The 21,224-nt window shown below is 42.5% G+C and overlaps 1 protein-coding gene across 2 annotated transcripts in view; it reads left to right on the top strand.

Annotated features, from left to right (window-relative positions):
• The first annotated feature begins 19,661 nt into the window (after window positions 1-19,661).
• Window positions 19,662-21,224, top strand: part of TTC39B (tetratricopeptide repeat domain 39B) — an 81,195-nt gene continuing 79,632 nt past the window's right edge. Inside the window, exon 1 of one of the 2 annotated variants that reach the window (XM_040541291.1) lies at window positions 19,662-19,802. In XM_040541291.1, coding sequence (XP_040397225.1) covers window positions 19,758-19,802 — 45 coding nt within the window. In that variant the 5' untranslated portion in view covers window positions 19,662-19,757. Of the gene's footprint in view, window positions 19,803-20,843; window positions 20,867-21,224 lie in introns of those variants that run through there. The other variant, XM_040541293.1, reaches the window with a different exon arrangement.

Genomic DNA, 21,224 nt, shown 5'->3' with positions numbered 1-21,224 from the left:
GTATCTGAAGGCCGCTGTAAGGTCTCCCTGGAACCTTCCCTTCTCCAGGCTAAAAAACCCTAACTCCCTCAGCCTGTCTTCGTAAGAGAGGTGCTCCAGCCCTCTGGTCATCCTTGTGGCCCACCTTTGGACTCACTCCAATGGGTCCATGTCCTTCATGTGCTGGGGGCTCCAGAGCTGAAAGTATTCCAGGTGGGATCTCATGAGAGCAGAGCAGAGGGGGAGGATCACCTCCCTCGCCCTGCTGGCCACGCTGCTTTTGATGCAGCCCAAGATGTGGCTGGCTTTCTGGGCTGCAAGCTCACTTTGCCAGCTCATGTTGAGCTTCTCGTCAGCCAACACCCTCTGGTCCTTATCCTCAGGGCTGCTCTCAATCCATTTTCCACCCAGCATTTATTTGTGCTTCGGATTGCCCCTACCCAGATACAGGATCTAGCATTTGACCTTGTTGAATTTCATGAGGTTCACATGGGCCTACGTCCTGTCCAGGTCCCTCCAGATGGCATCCCTTCCCTCTAGCGTGTCAACCACACCACACAACTTGATGTCATCAGCAAACTTGCTGAGGGTGCACTTGATCCCACTGTCCATGTCACTGACAAAGATGTTAGACAGCATCAGTCCCAATATTGACTGCTGAGGAACACCACTTGTTACTGATCTCCCCTTGGACATTGAGCCATTGTCTACAACTCTTTGAGTGTGACCATCCAGCCTATTCTTTGGTATCATATAAAAGAGAGAAAGAGAAAGAGAGAGAGAGGAAGACAAAGAAAGTGGTTCCAGAGACTGAGTTGGAAACATGTGAGTGTTTGTTAGCTGCCTTTTCAAGTGAGAGAAGAGTGAACTAGATATGCTCTTCAATCCAGAAGGGTTGTAACATCATAAATTTGTTATTCTTTTATGGGCAGCATGTCCACTCAAAGAGTTGGATTTAGTCTATATATTATACCATGTTTATTGTATTTCTGACTCTCTAGTCTACCTATATAGAAATTGTTATTTGCATTTTAGGGTATGTTCTTCATCTGACAGATAATCAATTGTTATTTCTTTCTTCTTCTTTTCTTTTATCTTTTATTTATTTATTTATTTTTCCCCAAGAGCCTTAGTCATGAACAAGAATCACATTTTGCCATTTGCACAAAACAAAAATACAGCACAGAGGAAAGAGGACAGGACTAACACGGCCACCAGTGTTTGGTTGAGTAGGCAGCACTGATGCACTGTTCTGACCAGGGTGCCAGCACTGACACCCTGCTCAGGAGTCCCTCCCTATTCCAGCCCCATTCCTGCCCAATGGTGATTGTTCTTGATAAACACCTGAGGGTCTTGTCCTCATCTTACCCATTGTACCATCATCACTGATGACCTCTAGCAACATTTTTTTGCCACTTAAGGGATTTCTATCATACCAAATACTGATATATTCTTTTTGTTGAAAGCAGGCTGTTTCAGTATCTTGAGAAAATAAGTATGGTATGCTGGCTTTTACCAAGCTGAATTCCTTATCTGAGTGACAGAAACTGTCCATGTACCTTCATTCTCCTCTCACCAAATGTCAGTGAACAGAGAATTTACTGGATGTCCTTTTTGCAAAAAGTGCCTATATTGAGAAGGGAAGGGAAGGGAAGGGAAGGGAAGGGAAGGGAAGGGAAGGGAAGGGAAGGGAAGGGAAGGGAAGGGAAGGGAAGGGAAGGGAAGGGAAGGGAAGGGAAGGGAAGGGAAGGGAAGGGAAGGGAAGGGAAGGGAAGGGAAGGGAAGGGAAGGGAAGGGAAGGGAAGGGAAGGGAAGGGAAGGGAAGGGAAGGGAAGGGAAGGGAAGGGAAGGGAAGGGAAGGGAAGGGAAGGGAAGGGAAGGGAAGGGAAGGGAAGGGAAGGGAAGGGAAGGGAAGGGAAGGGAAGGGAAGGGAAGGGAAGGGAAGGGAAGGGAAGGGAAGGGAAGGGAAGGGAAGGGAAGGGAAGGGAAGAGAGAAGAGAAATTAGTATTATTTATTTTTTATTTTACTTTGCAGAGGAACACTTTCGGTTCCTCATATGTGTCTGGTGATCTCTTGCAGCAAAATTGTTCCTGGAGTGGAGAAATGCTGTGTTTTCTTTTCATGAATGTTACTCATCAGCGCATCCTGAGCAAGGCGACTATGAGGTAATGTAGGACTGCTTAGATGAGAAAGCTGGCTGGGTGGATGCTTGGTTCCTGGAGCTGGCTGGAAGAATTGGGTTTCAGGAGAGTTCAGGCAACAGCATTTTCATATAGATTGTATTTTAACCAAATGCTTAGTAAATTCTGCTGAGGCTGTTGGTCTCTCCAGCTATGTCAGTGACAGTCTTTCCAGCTATCAAACTTCTTGCACAAAACGTTGTGGATGCTGAAAGTTTACACTGATTAAAGAGAAGTCCAGAAAAAAAAAAAATAATAATAATCTGGTGAGGATTCTTACCTACCTGCACAATAAATTCTTGAGCTGCAAAATAATGGAACTTGGGAAACAATTATACATACTAACAATGTTATCTTTGTCTTTGCTTTTTGCCATTGACAGAGACAGGATACAACAGATTTGAATGGACACTTTGACCCTTTTTATGTTCTTACTACAAACAGCTTACTGCCTTTTCATTCTTAGAGAGAAAAAGGTGCAGAAAAGTCCCATCCTAACTAAACCTGTTCCACCATCATTGATACTCCCCAACTCAGATCAATTAGCAGAGATTAATTAGGCAATAAATCTTCTCAGGAAATATTTCATTGAGTGTCAAAAGGATGGAGACAATAGTAGGAAATTGTGTCTGAGTTTTTGGAAATCTTGTTTTGACACTGGCTAATTTTTCTCTTAGGTAAATAATTTATTCTGATGATAACTTAATAGGTACGATATAGACCTCAATCCTATACAGCATCCAAAATTCCAACATACAGACAAGTTACCTTAAAGGACTGCTGCCCACAAGTGAGCTGCTTTCTATCTCACTGATAAACAGTACATGAAGTCAGAGGGCTTGGGAAAAAAAATAAAATCAGTAAATCTTGTGAAAAGTCAGGGATAGCACTGATTACGATGCTAGCAATATGCAAACTAATGTAGGCTAGCTTTTCATTTAACACAAAGAGTAACCCTAAGCCTCTGAGATTTTTGCAAAGACCTTTAGGTTACGTTAAAGGTGTGTACTGCAAAGTGATGATGCTGATGGAGCAGGAAGCATACCACTCTCCATCCTATCATGTTCTATGGAGAGGATCTGCCCTCTGATCCTGAGGGATCTGTTAAGCACAATGGCAGTGCTTAACAGAGCTTTTCATATTTTATAGCAACCATATAATCAAGGACAGAAAAAAAAAACCTCACCTGTGGATTCCCAATAGATCCACATAGCTTCCTGCAAGTCCCAGTATCACTGCATGAATCCATGAGCATGTGATCTTCCTTGCTAACTATTCTATTATTTTACACAAAGTGGTTACAAACCAACCAAACAAACAACAACAAAAACCTGAGTGCTTTTTTACGCTTTGTGGTTGAAAATCCACAGGCATAAAAACAAGTCTTGAAAAACTCTGGGATTTTGTTCAGCTACCAATGCATTGCCTCATCTTTGGCTTTCTTTGAAATTCTAGGTTGAATTCAGCATTCCAGTCATCATTGTCGCATCATGCTATAGTCCAAGTTACTGGAGAGATTACCTCACTTCATCTCATTATGGTATGACAGCGACATTCCACTTCATTAGTAACAATAACATCTACATGAGTCAAATAGACTGTTCATGCTGACAAGCAAGATAATTTGCAGTTTCAGATTAGGATAAAAGCACACCTTGATGTCTTCAGAACAAAATATATGGTATCCTCCTTCAGCCTGGGCTTCCCACTCTGTCACCAAAAGAATAGTCTTCCATCTTCTAAATAAAGCCCATCTGTCAGTGACAAGAGTGACAAGAATAACACACATTTCTTATTCTGCAGGCATAATTAAGGGAGGAACACTACACTTAGAAATTGGAAGCTCTTCCTCTAAACAAATCTGTTGAATGCCAGTGATGATAATTACTAGTGATTATTCACCGATTGCTAATGCAGTCTAGATTTAGACATTCCAAAATAGGGAAAGCCTGGCAGTTTTTCATGTTGGTACATATTCAGGATCAATTTTTTATTTTTAATGCCTAACAATAAATCCCAGTAAGAAAAAACTAGTATTCACATGCTGAAATCTGTACTAAGCTTCATAGGGTTACAGACTTACATTACAGACATAATATTTCAATTTGAAAATAAATTGAACACTAGGAAACAGAGGAGGACTTAGTGCCTAAAGCTTGTTAAAATAAAGGATATCAGATGAAAGATAAAATCATCTTTCTAGTAGAAGAGAGATAGACTAGGTCAAAGGAAAAATGGAGGTTGTTATAGTTCATTTGCACCCTGGAAACTATCCTGCATGAGGTTTGTTGGAAGAAATCAGATCTTTTGTGAGACCAGATGGTACAGCTGGAGAAAGATGACAAGCTTTCAAGCACACAGAGCATTCATTAACTGACAACAAAGATGTAGCAAACTTACAGCTAACTACAGAACAATACTGCATGTGTGCAGTAGATCTCCCAAACCTGTTTTGAAAAAGACTGCCTAATCCACAACTCCATAGTCCTCTCTCTGTAGGGGTTTTAGGCATTCATCTAAATCTTATAAATTGATTTTCCAGTACTGAAAGAGAAGAGCATTTACCCAGAGTCTGAAAAAGCAGCTCATGTGAACCATTTGAAAACTGTTTTCTTGTGTGATTTGTTGCTGTTTTTGCTGCCTTCTTTCTGCCTGAAACTGATCTCATTCACTGCATGACCAGATCAGCAGCAGTGTCCATGAGAGGGAGAGAGAAGTACTTGATGAGGGGCACTGCAGTTTTAGGTGACCTGAAGTCCTCAAGAGCCTAGTAAAAGACTCAAGGAAAGCATCCTCTGTGTCCCTCCTTTCACCGATCATGCAGGTAGATTTTGTAAGTGTAATAGAAAATTTTGAGCATTTAAATGCTGTGTTGAAAATTTGTTTCTTTTTTTTTTTTTTTTTCTTTACAAATGGGATTATAAATACCTATGATACTTAAATTCATGACATCCTCTTTAATAAAATTTAAGTAGTATCTATTAATATTGTGTTAATTAATCAGCATTCTGTTACATATGCATTTTCAGCTGATCTGAATTTTTAGAGAATTACTCTATATAGTTAGATTTCCTGGTTAAGCTGAATGGTACGAAAATGTACATGGTTGCAGATGGTTTGTTCCCTCAGAGAATGGTTCCCATTTGGCCTTCAAAATATTATTCTCCCTGGATGAAATTTTGTTGCTTCTTCTGCGGACCCCAGGCTGTCTGCTCTCTCTGTGTTCCCAGCGGCAATGTGTTCTCTATACAGCAGCTGGCTGAGCCTGGTTCTATGTCCCATGGGACTTCTTATCTTATCTGAAGATGGTCTCTACATCCTCCTCTAAGCTATTGACCAATGAAGCAATATCGGGGGAAGGAACTATTAAACTACCACTATCTCGTCGTTTGACACCCTGCATTCTCCTTTGTTTCTCATTATGAAAAAACAGTGCTGGAGAGCAGACCCATGGAAGGAGATCTGGGCATTCTGGTTGATGGCAAGTCAACAGTGTGCCCTGGCAGCCAGGAGGTCCAACCATGCCCGGCGGTGCATCGGGCACGGCATCACTAGCTGGTCGAGGGAAGGGATTGTTCAGCTCTGCTCTGTGCTGGTGCAGCGTCATCTCAAGTACTGTGTGCAGTTTTGGGCACCACAACATGAGAAGGACATACAACTATTAGAGGGTGTCCAAAGGAGGGCAACAAAGATGGTGAAGGTCCTAGAGGGCAAGATGTATGAGGAGTGGCTGAGGTCCCTTGGTTTGCTCAGCCCAGGGCAGAGCAGGCTGAGGGGAGGCCTAATGGCAGCCTGCAGCTCCCTCACAAGGGGAGCGGAGGGGCAGGCGCTGAGCAATGCTCTCTGGGGACAGCGACAGGACCCGAGGGAACGGTATGGAGCTGGGACAGGGGAGGGTCAGGCTGGGTGTTAGGAAAAGGTTCTTCTCCCAGAAGGTAGCTGAGCACTGGGACAGGCTCCCCAGGGCAGTGCTCAAGGCAATGAGCCTGCTGGAGTTCAAGAAGCATTTGGACAATGCTCTCAGACACACAGTCTGATTTTTGGGTGGTCCTGAGTGGAGGCAGGAGTTGGACTCAATGATCCTTGTGCGTCCCTTCCAATTCAGGATATCCTGTGTTTCTATGAAAATAACTTCCTGCTGCAGGAAAGCTCAGGTGATGTCTCCTTATCTTGGGTTGCTAGTGTATGGGGTGATTTCTACGAAGTAAATAAACTGGTGTCATCTCAGGTGTTATAGGCATTTTGGGCATGGGGACACAGGTTTAAGTACTTCTGCTGCACCCTAGGAGACGAGTTGATCTTTTTAGACTCCTTTTGGTTACTAGTTACTACTAGTGCTACTGGTGTGCCTTGACTGACTGAGGGAGAGACTGTGGATCAAACAAGCCAGTTACTGTGATTCTCCTCACCTCCCAACCCACAGCTCCCAGTGAGAGGAATATGTATTTGTAAGCCAAGATAAGCACGTTGACCATTATAGGTTGGGCTGTTGGCATACAGATCTCTTATAGGTAGGCAGCATTTAGGTAATTATATAGTCAAGAGGGTTATGCAAATATCTATTAGAGTACTAATCTCAGTGACATCCTACTGATGGAAGGCAGTATTGTTATAAGACTGTGGCATGGAAAGACAAGGTGTCTAGCACAGTGTCATCTAGCCAGTATGTATCACGGCAGACAGTTGAACAAGTTACTCAAGCTCCAGACTTGTTTTCTAACTACTGTCTTGTATATTTATGTCTTTGCACGTGGCTGCATCCCAGTGCTCTGTCTTATTTTCCACGATTGATGACCTTGCATGTTATCTCAAACAGGTTTAAAACCTTGTGATAATATGTACTGTGACAATGTATCTATTCCATCTTTATAAGAAAATTTCAAAACCTAAATCTGCAGCCCTTATTTGCATTCAGACACACCATTTTGAAGCTTCTACTTGATGCACCTATAATGCATTTTAAATCAAATCTGTCCAATTCAAAAGATTTTATTTTAAGAACTACAAATATATGATTTCTATCAAGTAATCCTTCTTTCAGTGGGAAATAGGAAACCCACAAATAAATGTCTGGCTTCTCAACATGACCTACTGTGGCTCACAGCCATCTGTATTTACAGGAAGAGATCGCCCACATGCATTAGTCTGTAAACTATATCAAAAAAAAAACAAAGATTTTTTTTTTTCCTCTTTCAGTCTCCATCTATTGCAATCGCAGGGTGTTCACCTCTATATACAAGTGTCTGCACAGTTTTCATTATAGGTGTAAACAACTTAACAGTTTTCTGAGCCAGTGCTTAACATTTGCTTTTTCACTACTGGTAGTTGAAAAGATTACTGCATTATTGCTGTCAGTAGTAAGGGAGCATTTATTAGCTGATTCAAATCCTTCCTGATCCTTTAGCAATGGTTTTGTACTCAGATAATCACTGCGTATTGAATAGATGGTCAAATTGTAACTAACAAAAGCTAGAACCATGAATTTCCCCAACGCATGGGATTGTTGGGGATAAGTTAGTTTGCCGTTTGGAAACTCTCCATTTCTCCATGTTAGCTGACTTCAGACTGTCAGCCAGCTGACAGTCAGAATACCAGAGCTGGAGTCAGTAATTGCCACAAAATTTATTTTGCCACCCTATAATTTTTTTTTTTTTACAAATATAGCTGTGAATGTGATTAGGGAAAAAGACTTAAAACCCAAAGTTTCACATAAATGCCATTGATGGAAAACAGAATTAAGATCAGACTAGGACTACTTTTTAGCATTTTCAAGATCAGATTAGGACTAATAACAGTTTTTATAATATGTTACTGAAAAGTACACTTGCATTTCAAGTAACAAACAGGAACACGCTAGTGGAACATGTAAAGCACAGCTGTTCTTATCATCTTATGATTTGTGGGACAATAAAATCCTCTTACGTATATCTGTGTTCAGAAAATACATGATGCCTGTGTCTAACAAAGGTAAACTGACTCAACGTAGGAGAAGTTCTGTGGTTGTTGCAAAGATAAAGAAATCCCTGCAGATCCTTGTGTAATAGAAGACAGCTTGCAACTTCTGAAGCAGCCATGGGATTATCTTCAACTCCTAGTCATAGCACAACCATTTATATTGCCAGAAAGCTGAGAATGTGAAGTGCTGCTGTAATGGCAGCTGCAGAATTTGGTGCCAAGGAGCTCAAATGAAATGCAACTCAAACATTTGGAAACGCATGCTAGCATGGAGAGTGCTACCTTGGCTGTTGTCAGCCTGTCTTTTCCATTTTTTTTTACGATGTCTTTCATGACTTCCAGGTATTTACTGATCTGATTCAAAGGATCAAATATATGGACAGTACTTGGATTCTGTTGCCCACTTTGCCACATATTTCCTTTGCGTCCTACACGAACAAATATAATGTAATTTTTCTACTTAAGCTTTGCATATTTCTTGTCCTCGAGGTGTACTGAGAATAAAGCTTTATGAACCTAATGAAATATGATAAATGCTCAGAAATTACCTGCAGTGCTTGGTTAAATAAAGCAAACTGTGTAACAAGTTTTGGGCAGATGCAGGGGTACTGGATAGATAGATAGATAGATAGATAGATAGATAGATAGACAGACAGACAGACAGACAGACAGGGAAAAGGGAAGGGAAGGGAAGGGAAGGGAAGGGAAGGGAAGGGAAGGGAAGGGAAGGGAAGGGAAGGGAAGGGAAGGGAAGGGAAGGGAAGGGAAGGGAAGGGAAGGGAAGGGAAGGGAAGGGAAGGGAAGGGAAGGGAAGGGAAGGGAAGGGAAGGGAAGGGAAGGGAAAGGAAGGGAAGGGAAGGGAAGGGAAGGGAAGGGAAGGGAAGGGAAGGGAAGGGAAGGGAAGGGAAGGGAAGGGAAGGGAAGGGAAGGGAAGGGAAGGGAAGGGAAGGGAAGGGAAGGGAAGGGAAGGGAAGGGAAGGGAAGGGAAGGGAAGGGAAGGGAAGGGAAGGGAAGGGAAGGGAAGGGAAGGGAAGGGAAGGGAAGGGAAGGGAAGGGAAGGGAAGGGGTGTGCATTAGACACACCAATGTGAGTAAATTATGGTAAAGAAAATGATGACAATTTACAACACTTTAGCTAACAATAATTTGGGCAATGCTGAATGAGAACGAGTTTATTCCAATGCCCTTCACATGAAAATTATCTTGCAGTTGTCACAAGATGGTATTTAGATGGTAGTCATGTATAGTAGCTAATTCAGTGTGCATTCACATCTCCTGGTATCTTGTTCATGTACCCATATTATGAAAATGCAGTTGGCACTTCATGTGCTGGAGCTGCAAAGGCTCAATCTGTTTTTGTCATATGATGCTGAAGTGTTTCTTTGAGTGAGCATACTGAAGATGTACTGTTTTTTAAAAATCCAAAATTTAAATTGGGATTTTTTTTTTTGATGGGAAATGAGAATGGAAAAGCACATACAAAAATGGAAAATATTTCTAATCTTAACCTTGAAGCATTTGAGAGCAGAAGATAAAGTGAAGTAAAAAGTTTGTTTGTTTTTTTCTTACTGACTTCAACATGTTTGGTATTTTGCATGTACACAAAGAGATATTTCCTTTTGGTTATACGTAAGCAATAAAGGAAATTGTTACTCAGCAAATATCTACTCTTAATTTGATGTTTTAACATCTCCTGAACTTTAGCCACACAGTACTGAGTACACTAATCAAGCCAGGATTACTTCTGAGAATTTATTTTTATTGCATACAGAAACATCTATCTGAAATCCACCCATCCAATATAATTTTTACTTGTTTTATCACTGATTTAAATCAAATCAAATGCATGCCATTAATACACTGCTTTCCCCGTCAGGCTCTGGATTTGGCCTACAGTCAGGATAAGGCTGACAAAAATATTTTCACAATTTGTCTATAGGACAGTCTTCTACTAGCTCCACTCACTAGGGAGCCCAAATTAGCTACAATTTACAGACTAGCATCTGGTAAATTCACCAGATGCTTTTTTTGCATAGTCCTCCACAAATCCACTCACCCTCAGATCCCTTTTGGAAGTTGTTATCTTTGTTTCTCAGTTCCTTCAGTCTGCAAATCATTGGCCAAATTAGCTGCCACAAAGTACAATGTGAAGTTTTTGGTGCAGAACGCATACTTCCAGTTCTAGTGGAGGAACATTTGAAAACTGCTGCAGAACAATCTGGTATGGAAGTGTGTTACTTTGGGCACCACTTCAAGCTAACATGCCTGCTGGGGTTTTGATTAAGAGCTAGATTAGATAAAACCAATGTAAAGTATGGACAAGGCAAGCTTGGGTTTATCTACATCTGCCCTTCCTCTAGATTTATTTACTACATTTTGAATAATAAATAGAAACATTTTAGAGAAATTGGTTGTTTAAATCCTGTGGTTTTAGGACTTCTTATATAACAGATGGCTTGAATGAACAAATTAAAAATTAAATCATAAATACAGCTAAGGTTCAGAGTTAATTCTAGAAATAGTACTTGAGACTTACAGTAGTTGTACTTAACAAGTTAATAATGAGTACTGTTTGCCCTAAAAAATACTAGTAGGAGAGCATAACAGCTCTTATTGTTCTCGGTAAATATCTTTCCATACCATGGACTTTTATGAAGAGTCACATTCAGGCCTCAAGAGGTCTAACTAATCAAGATAATCTCAGGTCATTTGGCACATATGCCAAGTGTCATGGAGTCATAATGCATCAAATGGGGTTAATATCCCCAAATGAGACAGCCTTTTCTCAGCCAGGTGTATGACTGGAATTCAGTCAGAGGCTGCAAAGCAGACACAGTCCCTACCCAATCCGCAGCAAAACCTCTTTTCTGAATAAGAGGGGCACAGACCTGCCATTACAGTAGGAGCTTCTGAATATGGTAGCTTCCAGAGAAAGGAAGCCCATGAGTCTGTTTTGCAGATCTTTAATTTGTTTAAAAACTTTTACCCTCGATGTGGATAAATGTATCAAGCATTAAAGGAGCTTAAAGACAAGTAAATAAACAAACAAAAAATAAAGCCATGTATTTTCCTGCAATGTGAAGTATTTTGGATACAATTTACCAACTATAAATTGCTGTCCTGCTGTTAAATCATATGATCTGTACTCAGAGATAAAATTATTGCTTCCTTGTGGGAAGAAGAACATGTTTGTGTACACATGACATTTTGGGTTTGGTTTTGGGGATTTTTTTTGGTGGGAGAAGGACAGGGTTGCATTCAGGCATCTTTATTCTCTGGTGACTTGGACACATTACAACCATCTGTTCAGATGGTTCAAACCAGAACATGTTGTTTTGAGAGCAGTGAAAGAATAAAAAAATGAATACACAAAAGATGTAGTAGATGTTTTCTGGTATATATAACTTTAAGAACTTTTCCTAGTAAGGCAAAGAGAATTTCTGTAAGGTGAAATTGGACTTTTTTCTTTGCCTTTTCTTGTAAAAATACTACAGGATGTGAAGAAAAGGCACATGGACAAGATTAAGCTGAATACATATACAATTTCAAAGATGTTGTTTACTCTAATTACTGAAGAATTTATGAGCAAACTGTTTGAAGCTCAATTTCTTGAAGCTAATAAAAGGCCGATATGACAAAATACAGTTTGAATCATTAATGGAACCAAAGGTTTCATAAGGTTTCAAAATAAACCAATTAAAAATCAACCCTATTAAATTGCAACAATTCACCAACATCTTTAAGGGTTTATTTAGCAAGAGATGATCAGTCATTCACAACATACCATGCAAACAATAAGCATCACACTAGTAGCAATGAAAGTGAGGACACATTCATTTATTTTATTTTATAAATAATTATCATGATTTAATCTGGCTTTTTACAACATAAATAAAATGGAGGGTTGACTAGAACACTTCTAGAGGTCTTTTCCACCCCCATTACTCCATAATTCTCTGAAAAAAAAATCACTTCCACAAGAGGTTGGGAAAAGGAACTTTGGTATCCTTCCAACGAAAATAAGTGGGATGAAGGTTAAACACAGAGAAGCATGGAGATAAGACTGGGAGAAATAGAGAGAAAATATCTTGCTGAAATAGCAGTAAACTCCTTAGCTGTAAAGGAGTGGAGAGAAACATACAAACCTGCAAAGAGATGAGACAGAACATACCAAGAGACACAAACGTACCGCTTGCTGTAGGACAGGAAAGGGCTAATCACCTGGCCTGCGGACAGAAGTTATAGGTGGGTCCCTTGAACACCTGCTGGAAAATGCTCTAGCTTGGACGAGTGAGCAGAGAAGGGAATACACATTAAAATAAAACATAAAAATATATTAAAAACCCCACAAACTTCTGATTTAGCAGAAATATTATAAACAGCACTCCTTTTCCCCAGAAAATACTTTAGGGAAAATACAGGCAATGGTCTTTCATATTTGTGCGCTGCAAAATAAACTAAATCAAAACATATGTTTCTGTGGCTTGTAGTTTAATGAAGATTTTCCCATGTGTTGAAAGTATTTAGACTAAAACATACAATTTACTTCTGTGTCATCTTCAGAATTATAGTTTCTTTGCTGCTTTCTGAGTTTAAACTGTGCCAAATGCTGTTCCAGGTCACCTTTTTCCTTTCTCATGGTCAGTGTGTTCTCTTTTCTCCTGTAAATTGCTCTCTTTGGAAGAAGTCAGTTTTATGGTTCTCCAGGACACAATTGCAGGAGTTATTATTACATTTAATTCTCAATAGGCACAAAAGCACTACAGTGCTTCCTCTTCTAAAGTTGTTGTAAAGCAAGCTCTTCTCAGTTTCTGTTGTGACCTAACTTTAATGGGAAAGTATAGCAGACTACATTTCCTCTCATGCTTTTCCTGCCACTTTTTTTCTTTCCCCCTCATTGAAGTTGCCATTTTGATTTGATTTTCACTATCCAACCTGAGAAAATTAATTCTGGATAATAAGATGACATTCAGCTGACTTGCGTCTGAAACAGATGAGAGAAAGCATGTTTATTCTTATGGGGCAGATGGCTACTTTTAAATATTAAATAGAATTATCCTTAGTCCCCAGTAACGTTGTTCTCTAAGTCTGTTAAGTCTTAGACAGTAATACTAGATTTTGCTTGGATGTGATTCTTACTCTTGGTTTTCTAGGTATCTGAGTAGGTTGGAATTTTAACAAAGAAAAAAAAATGTTGAGAAACACCACATTTGTTGAGTCAGAACCAAGCTCTGTTTGTTTTAACCCAGAAAATTCCAGGTCTGTCAATTTTTTAGCCGTTCTAGATCAGGATGCCTATTCATATATTGGATTTGTGTTGGTCTGTCTGAAGGATGAATGTGAATGACTAAGACAGAAAAAAAAGTATTGAAGCTCCTAATTTCCTATTGATTCTCATAGATAATTAGGATTATTAGTGTTTCGTTGGATTTAAACCGATAGGCCTATTATTTTGCTTTTGGTGGGAAATAACATTAACATTCCTGAAGTGTCTATGGAAGGTGTTGTAAGGAGTTTGCACAGGCTTGCTCTATTTATTCCTTTTTTTTATATATATACATTTATTCTACATTTATATTTATCAAAAATAAGAAGAGGGGGGGGAACGGTGTTGGCATGTGGATTCTAGTACTTTGCCTGAAATTACTCTAGTGGAGGAGATGAAATAAGGATGTTTGGAAAGCAGTAGGTCCTGCTGACCTGTCCCTGACCATGGCAGTGGGGTTGGAATTAAATGATCTTTAAGGGCCCTTCCAACCCAAACCATTCTGTGATTCTGTAACTTTTGCTTGTTTAGAGGGGAGGAAAGGGGGAAGGGGAAAGAAATAAGGGAAAATGAAAAATGGGAGGAAATGTCATAAAAGTGTGATGGGATACATAAGGTTTGAATAGAGAATGCTGATCAATGAAGATATCATCAGGAGAAAGAGTTTTGGTGATGGGATGCTGACCTGGTCTTCCAGATGGAATGGAATATCAGGAATATCTGTGGCTTTGCTGTCTAGAATCACAGAAATTGGGGGTGACTTTTAAATCTCCTCAGATGTAATAAGGACCATGCAGTTTTGTGGTTCTTCCCTAGAGATACAGTAAGGGGATGCACAAAATAGTGCAATAGCCCATAAGTCACAGGTGGCACCTGTAGAAGTGTTGCTAGAAACTAGCATGCAAACAGAGTTTGTGTAGATACATTGGTAAGAGTGTTAGAGGCTGACTGAGAGCTAGGTGCATTGATTGTACTGTGCTTTCACTGAGGATAGCTTATACAACCTGCTTCATGTTCACAGAAACAAAGCATGGTAACTGAGAAAAAACACTGAGCTTTATCCAAAGCACATTATTGTCCTTGCCCTGGCTTTGGGAAAGAGGCAGGGCTTCCCTTAGTAGAGAAAACTTTCTTTTGGATATTGTTCCAGACCGTGTTTATGCTGGATTTTCTGGTAACTACCTGACCACCCCTCTTCTAATCATGGGCATGTGAACGAGCAGTTCTGTATGTCTTCTCATCACATGCTTCATTGCAAAATGCTAGTACAGTGAGTGAAGGGAAATATGGCTGTCAGATCGAAAGACCTGGTGGCTCTGCTTTGACTTTAATATGGCTACCGCTTTTAATTATGGAAATCTAATGTGGGAGTTTGAAATGATTGCGGATCTTTAAAAGTGCCTAATGGAAGATGAAACTCTAAGTATTTAAAACCAAAACCAAAACCAAAACCAACGCCACTGCATTGATATATTAATGAAAGAAGTAATGTCAAGATGCTTATCTTCCAGAGAAAATTCTTGACGAGTCTAGGAAAAAGGATTGAGATGAAGCAACTAATTAAGGGTAGAAAACATTTAACTATAACAGCCCTATACTTTAAGCTTTATTTGATGACTGCGTATGTAGTCTTTGTAGTACTTGAATACTATACAACATAGTGCTGCCTCCATGCCAAAAGGTGTCTTGGAGAGCCTGCTATCTTTGACATCATTTAGAAAAAGTATATGCTGGTTTGGTTGGTTCATCTCCTTATGCCATTCTGCTGGGGCTTGAAGCCAGAGAACATATTCTGAGGACACCGGCTTTCCTGGTGATTATAATTACTGCATTGACAAGGTGGGCTACTCCATGGCTTGCTAAGCTTTCCCTGCAGCTGCCTGTGGGAAAGCAGCTGCAGGGACTGGAGTCGATATTCTTTCTGGAGACTAAGCTAAAACCTGAGACTTCTTGTTCCAGGACTGGCTGGTAGCAGTGTGTGTGGTTGGGAGGGGGAGGAGGTGGAGGACACAAGAAAACAACCTGATTATCAATCTCAGCCTTCTCATACAACTATATGTACACACCAATGCACTCTCATGTGTCTTAACTCTAAAGAGATCACTACTGCTGCTACAGTAATCTCTGAAATACTATTTGCAAGCCACAGACTAGTTCAGCTTGTGGAAATAAACAATGTTTTGAATCTGGAGGAGATCTTCATCTTAATTGACATAACTATGATGATTTAAAAATAAAATTGCCTAGAGGTTACGGCATGGCTGTTACAGTCCACAGGAAATTCCACCATCATCTATTTTTCTGTCCTGGCTATTCCTTCTTGCTTTTGCTGAAGGTCTTTATGAGTTGGCACGTCTGCTAAGTTACTGCAAATATATATTAAAAAAATATACGTCAAGTATATTTATATATACTTGCTTAGCTGGCTTCTAACGCCATGCCGCAGTACAGAAATGTAGTCTCTTGATCTTGAAAGGTATTCCTCAAACTTGGTGATTCTTACTCCTGTCAGCAAGTCTTTCGTGGCATGTTTATATGAGTAGACTCACATGCAGTTTGTACTGCTAAGAGTACTCACTGCTTTTATTGGTAGTTTATGAAATAATTCTTCTGGAACTAGGTGGGACTTAGTTTCTGTCTTGCTCACCTGCCCCACCTCCATCAGGGAAACAGCTAATTGTTTAATGATTGGTACCTACAGTTCTTCTACTTGAGAGAGTCTGAGACAGTCTAATCCTACTGGAAAGCAGCCTCAGAAGTACTAAAGCAACTTCATAGACTTCTTTTTTGGCAGGCCTGTTCTCAAGCACAGACCTCAAGAAAACTAGATCAGTACCAAGTGTTTACACTGAAATTGGTTTTACCCTTCTATGTTCACTATCTGATCATGAGAAGCAGAATAGGACTTTTCATCCTTGTTGAACCTTAGTATTTGATTACAGAAGCTTAAAAAAATCTCATCCACCCCCCCCCCCCCCCCCCCATTGTCCTGTGAATTCTTATAATCAGGCAAATTTCCAGTGAATAGGTATACTGCAGAAGGAAAGACTAGCAGAGCTATCAAATATCTAAATTATGTTAACACAGCAGCATGCAGGTGCTAAATCAGAAGATGAGGGAAAATACACGCAGGTTTTTGTTGGGTGGGAATTGTATACAGCTGTGCTATGCAGAGGGGAATGGTGTCTCAAGGACTCACCACCTCTCTCATATCTCAACTAAATCCTTTCAACTGATCCACTGGAATGCTCTATGGAAGATTAGTAATCAGCTCATAATCTTCCTAATTCTTGCTGCAGAGGTATCTACATTCAAATGGATGGAAACCCAAGCTGTCTGGGAACTGCCACAGGCTTCTCATCTCAGGAGATTCAGACCTGTTAGTTGTTGTACACACTGCTTCAGAAGTGTTATTTATTTATTTATTTACAAGTGGAAAACTACAAGGAAGAGGAATCTGCGAGGTCTTCAATGACGAAATTTCAAGGGACAAGGGGAAGGATGATTAAACTGATTAAAGACAATTGGAGGGCTTTGAGATACCCTTTTGACTACTATTACAGTGACCTAAATGGGAATATGGCCTGTGACAGCCTGTCAAAAAACATGCAAAACTCAGTCACGGCTCTGCCTTTCACAGGGCCTGTGTTCAGACTTCAGTAGTATTTTTTGTGCTTTTGCTACCTGGGTCAGGAATGATATGACGCAGTTCTCGTCTACTGTGATCATTTTGGCATACATCTTTGTTCTGACCAGAGAAAGGCCACTAACAGATATAGCTTTAATTTGTCCAAAAGGGTATAAATGAACTAAAGGACTTGGTGGGGAGGAAAGAATTCAACAATAAGCTGCAACTTATCAAGAGCTAATCATGACAAAGTGATGCTGACCTAAACCTTAGCCTTGAACTTGCAGAGTATATTATTTTAAAAACGCTGACTCAAATGCAGTTGTCTCCTGCACACAGAGTACTACTTATGACTACAAACTCCGTAATTAGTGTAATTTCTCCAACCTAATTTCATGAGTGTTGGTGCTCTAGTCCTTTACCAGTTTCTACAAGAGCATAAGGGACCAAGCTAAGTTTTTATTTGTTCCAGATAGAACTGTCAGTGAGTAATTGCCTATGTGAGCTGGTGCTACAGAGTGGTATATCTGGTTCTCATCTTCAAGGACCACATTCCCAGAACTTGGCGAACTTATACATAAGCTATCTTACTCATACATTATGTAACACATAGTATTCTTTTATAGAGTAATACTAGTTGAAAATTAATTTTGAAATGGAGGTAGTCCGCTACTCCAAGCAAAAAAATGTCTTGAAGGGATTGCTTTTGCAGCTGAAAGATAAAAATAGAGTCATGTCTTCAACAAAATATGATAACCTGTGTAATGGAGCTACTGGAGCAAGTCTAGCAGAGGGCTTGGATGATTAGGGGATTGGAGCACCTCTCATATGAGGAGAGGCTGAGAGAGCTAGACCTGTTTAGCTTGGAGGAGAAAAGACTGATAGTGAGAGGATCTTATCAGTGTGTATAGATACCTGAAGGGAGGTGTCAAGAGGATGGGCCAGACTCTTTTCAGTGGTGCCCAGTGACAGGACAAGAGGCAAACAAAGTGAAACATGGGAGGTCCCATCTGAACTTGAGAAAACACTTTACTGTGAGGGTGACAGAGTGCTGGAACAGGTTGTCCAAAGAGGTTGTGGAGTCTTCTTCTCTGGAGACATTCAAAACCTGCCTGGATGCCATCCTGCACAATGTGCTCTTGGTGATCCTGCTCGGCAGAGGGGGTCGGACCAGATGATCTTCAGAGGTCCCTTCCAACCTCAGCCATCCTGTGAGTCTGTGATTGTGATTCTGGTGAACAGCATAAGATTATGATGTAATGCTAATATGAATTTCAGGTAGAGCTGTGTGGGCTGTCCTGAATTAAATACAAGGCATGTGTGGGCCTGTCAACTGCATTTGCACTACAAGCATGTTTCATGTGTTTCAGATCAGTCCTGGAGAAGTATATAACATCCCTGAAGTATCTTCCAGGAAGTTGCCACTGAAGAAACTTACTCCAGTGCAATAGGAGTATGAGAGAACAGAGTGTCTGCAACAGCTTGCTTGACATGGATGCTGTCTTGCAGTACAGAGGAATGCATTTAAGTCAGGTTTCCTTCCTGCTAAGCTGGGTAAAAATAGTAGTGCAGATAAAACAGAGCAGTCTAGATAAGACCTGAGGAACATTTAAGTTGCAAGCCTATACTGAAAGCTTGTACTTTGGCCTCACGCTGAGGAACCTTGCCTATCTCTAGACTGTAATCCTCAATGTTGTGGAAAGCCCTTACACTGCATCTACCTCCTGGTTAGCTGAATCTGCTAAGCTCCCTTTCCCTCTTCATCTGACCCCGGTTCTATCGAAAGTGTTTATTTTTTTAACAGGGGCTGTGGCAGAGATCTAACTTGTAGGAAATGGTGACATGCAACCTACTGACTTTTAGTAGAACTTGACAACAGCTTCCTGAATAGGTAGAAGTGGAAATTGGCAGATTTTTAGAGAACATTACAGTACTGTGAACTACATCCATGCTTCAGGAGAAGGCAGAGCGAGGGAATGGGAGAGTGTTCCTCTCTGAAAGCCAGCTGCTTTGCAAACTCTTGCCTCTACTGCAAGCCATCGTGGTGATAAAACAGCTCTTCCACAGAGCCTGGTCACAGGGTGCTGAAGGACTGACTGTAAGGTCCTACAGGACCTCAGGTGGTGGGCACTTGGAGCAGGCTGACAACTGCCCCATTTGGTGGCCTGCATGAGGAAAGTGTGCTGACCCACAGCTCTGCAGACCCACAGCGCTGCCCGAAGAAACGCCCCGGGACAAGACCCGAAGCACACAAAGCAGCAGAGGCCTCGCTGTCTCTGCTGTGCGGCAGCCGGCCGGGTCCCTGGCCAGCTCATGGTGCCTGCGGTGTGCGGCACGGTAAACGCCAGCCCGGCGCGGCTCCCGAGAGCGCCTCCATGTCGCACCGCCAGCCCGCCCCAGCGCCCAGCCGCGCCCGGACGGCTCTCGTTGGAGGGCCGGTGCCGGGACGCCGCTGCCGGTGCCTCGGGGCTCGCCCGGCGGCTGCGGGAGGGCTCGGCTCGGCGCGACTGAAGGGACAGCACGGCCCAGCCCGGCACGGCCCGAGCCCCCGGGGCCGGGGCGGGGCCTGCGATGCAAAGCAGGGGGCGCGGACAGCGGAGTTGCTGGGCGGCCGGCGGGGGGCGGCGGGGCCGGGCCGGGCTGGGCCGGGCCGGGCCGAGCCGAGCGGGGGCGGCCGGGAGGCGTGCACCGGCGGCGGAGAGCGGGACTGGTGGCCGCCGTCAGCGCGGCGGGTAGTGGAGCGGGAACATGGCGAGCGTCGGCAACGGCACGGAGGAGAACGGCGGCGAGGAGGCGAGTGCGGGGCAGCGGGCAGCGGGTGGCGGGCGGTGGGCGGCCGCCGGCCGCTACCGGCGGGGGGGTATCGCGGTGCGGGGCCCGCCCCGGCGGCGTCCCGCCTGCCCCGGGCTGCGGAGGGGAGACCGGCGGAGCCGCGTCCCGGGGGCGGCCCGGCCCGGCCGGCGGGGAGAGGGCGAGCGGCGAGTTGGGGAAAGTTGTGCCGGGGGCGGCCCCTGCCCCTTCCGCGCACCCTGCTGCCGCCGGCCCGCCTTCCCCTCTTCCTAATTTCATTTCTTTATTGCCTTTTATTCTTTTTTTTTTTTCTTCTTATTTCCATTCTTTTTTTTTTTTTCTTCTTATTTCCCTTCATTTTCTTTCCCTTCTTTTCAGTTTATTTCCTTTCCTTTCCCTTCCTTTTATTGCCTTTCCTTAGGTTCCTTTCCTTCCCTATCTTTTTCCCTTTCAACCCATCGCGGCGGGTGCGGTGCGCTCCCTGTAGGCCCCGTGTCGGTGGGGCTCCGCCGTGGGGCTGCGCAGCCTGCCAGGGGTCTGGGCAGCAGGGCAGGGGGCTGCCGCACGCTGCGGCAAGTCCTGCGGCTTTCCTGCTGCCTCGGTTAGAGGTCCAGACGCGAATCCCCTCGCCTCAACTCTTCGTGCTTTCATAGTATGCTCCCGGGTCCAGGCAGGTGCGACAGCAGAATTGCTGCTAGCTCCATTGAGGAAGCTCGCGGGTGTAATGGATGTCCCAGGCTGTCTTTTCAGAAGCAGGACCACAAAAACAAGGCAGTTGTAAATGGAGGGTGCTTCTAAAAGCAGTAGCTCAAAGTCCTGGTGGGCTCGGATTGGAATACCCACCTGGCTCCTGACTGCACGCTGTAAGAGCAATGGCTTCAGTGTTGCTTAACGCTCAGCAGCTTTTTCAAAAAGGTTTACAAGGCGTAGTTCCAGCAGAACTTTGCTGAACAACATTTGTGAATCACATCATTGCATAATAGTTTTTGTCTTCTTTCTTTTCTTTCCAAAGATATTGCTGGTGTGAATTTTAGAAACAGACATGCAGCCAGTGCCCTGTTTCTGAGGTGAGCTAGTGTTGTGTATAACAGAGCAGCTGACAAACATCTATATAGGATGGGGATGCTGCATGGTTCTCTTGAATACTCATGTTTTGTATTTGGCAGTTGCAGAAGTTCCTTTTGGATGAGATGATTTAAAAAAAAAAATCTTCTCACTTGGAAGGTGGGGATATACTACCCTGTATTTCAGGGCATGCTGAAAAAGTTGCTACTTCCTAAGGCTCTAGTGTAGAGGCATAATGTGAAGAGGATGTGAAAAGCTATATCGCTTTGTGTATTTGAGTGAGTTGCTGCAAAAGCTTAGCGCACCAAGTAGGGGCAGTGATCTCTGTGGGGCTAAGGTTTGTTTCCGACATAGGGAGTG

Source organism: Cygnus olor, chromosome Z (assembly GCF_009769625.2).
Source record: "Cygnus olor isolate bCygOlo1 chromosome Z, bCygOlo1.pri.v2, whole genome shotgun sequence".
NCBI lineage: Eukaryota > Metazoa > Chordata > Aves > Anseriformes > Anatidae > Cygnus > Cygnus olor.
Note: the sequence above shows the minus strand (reverse complement) of the source record. Positions and strands in the feature narration are given on the sequence as shown.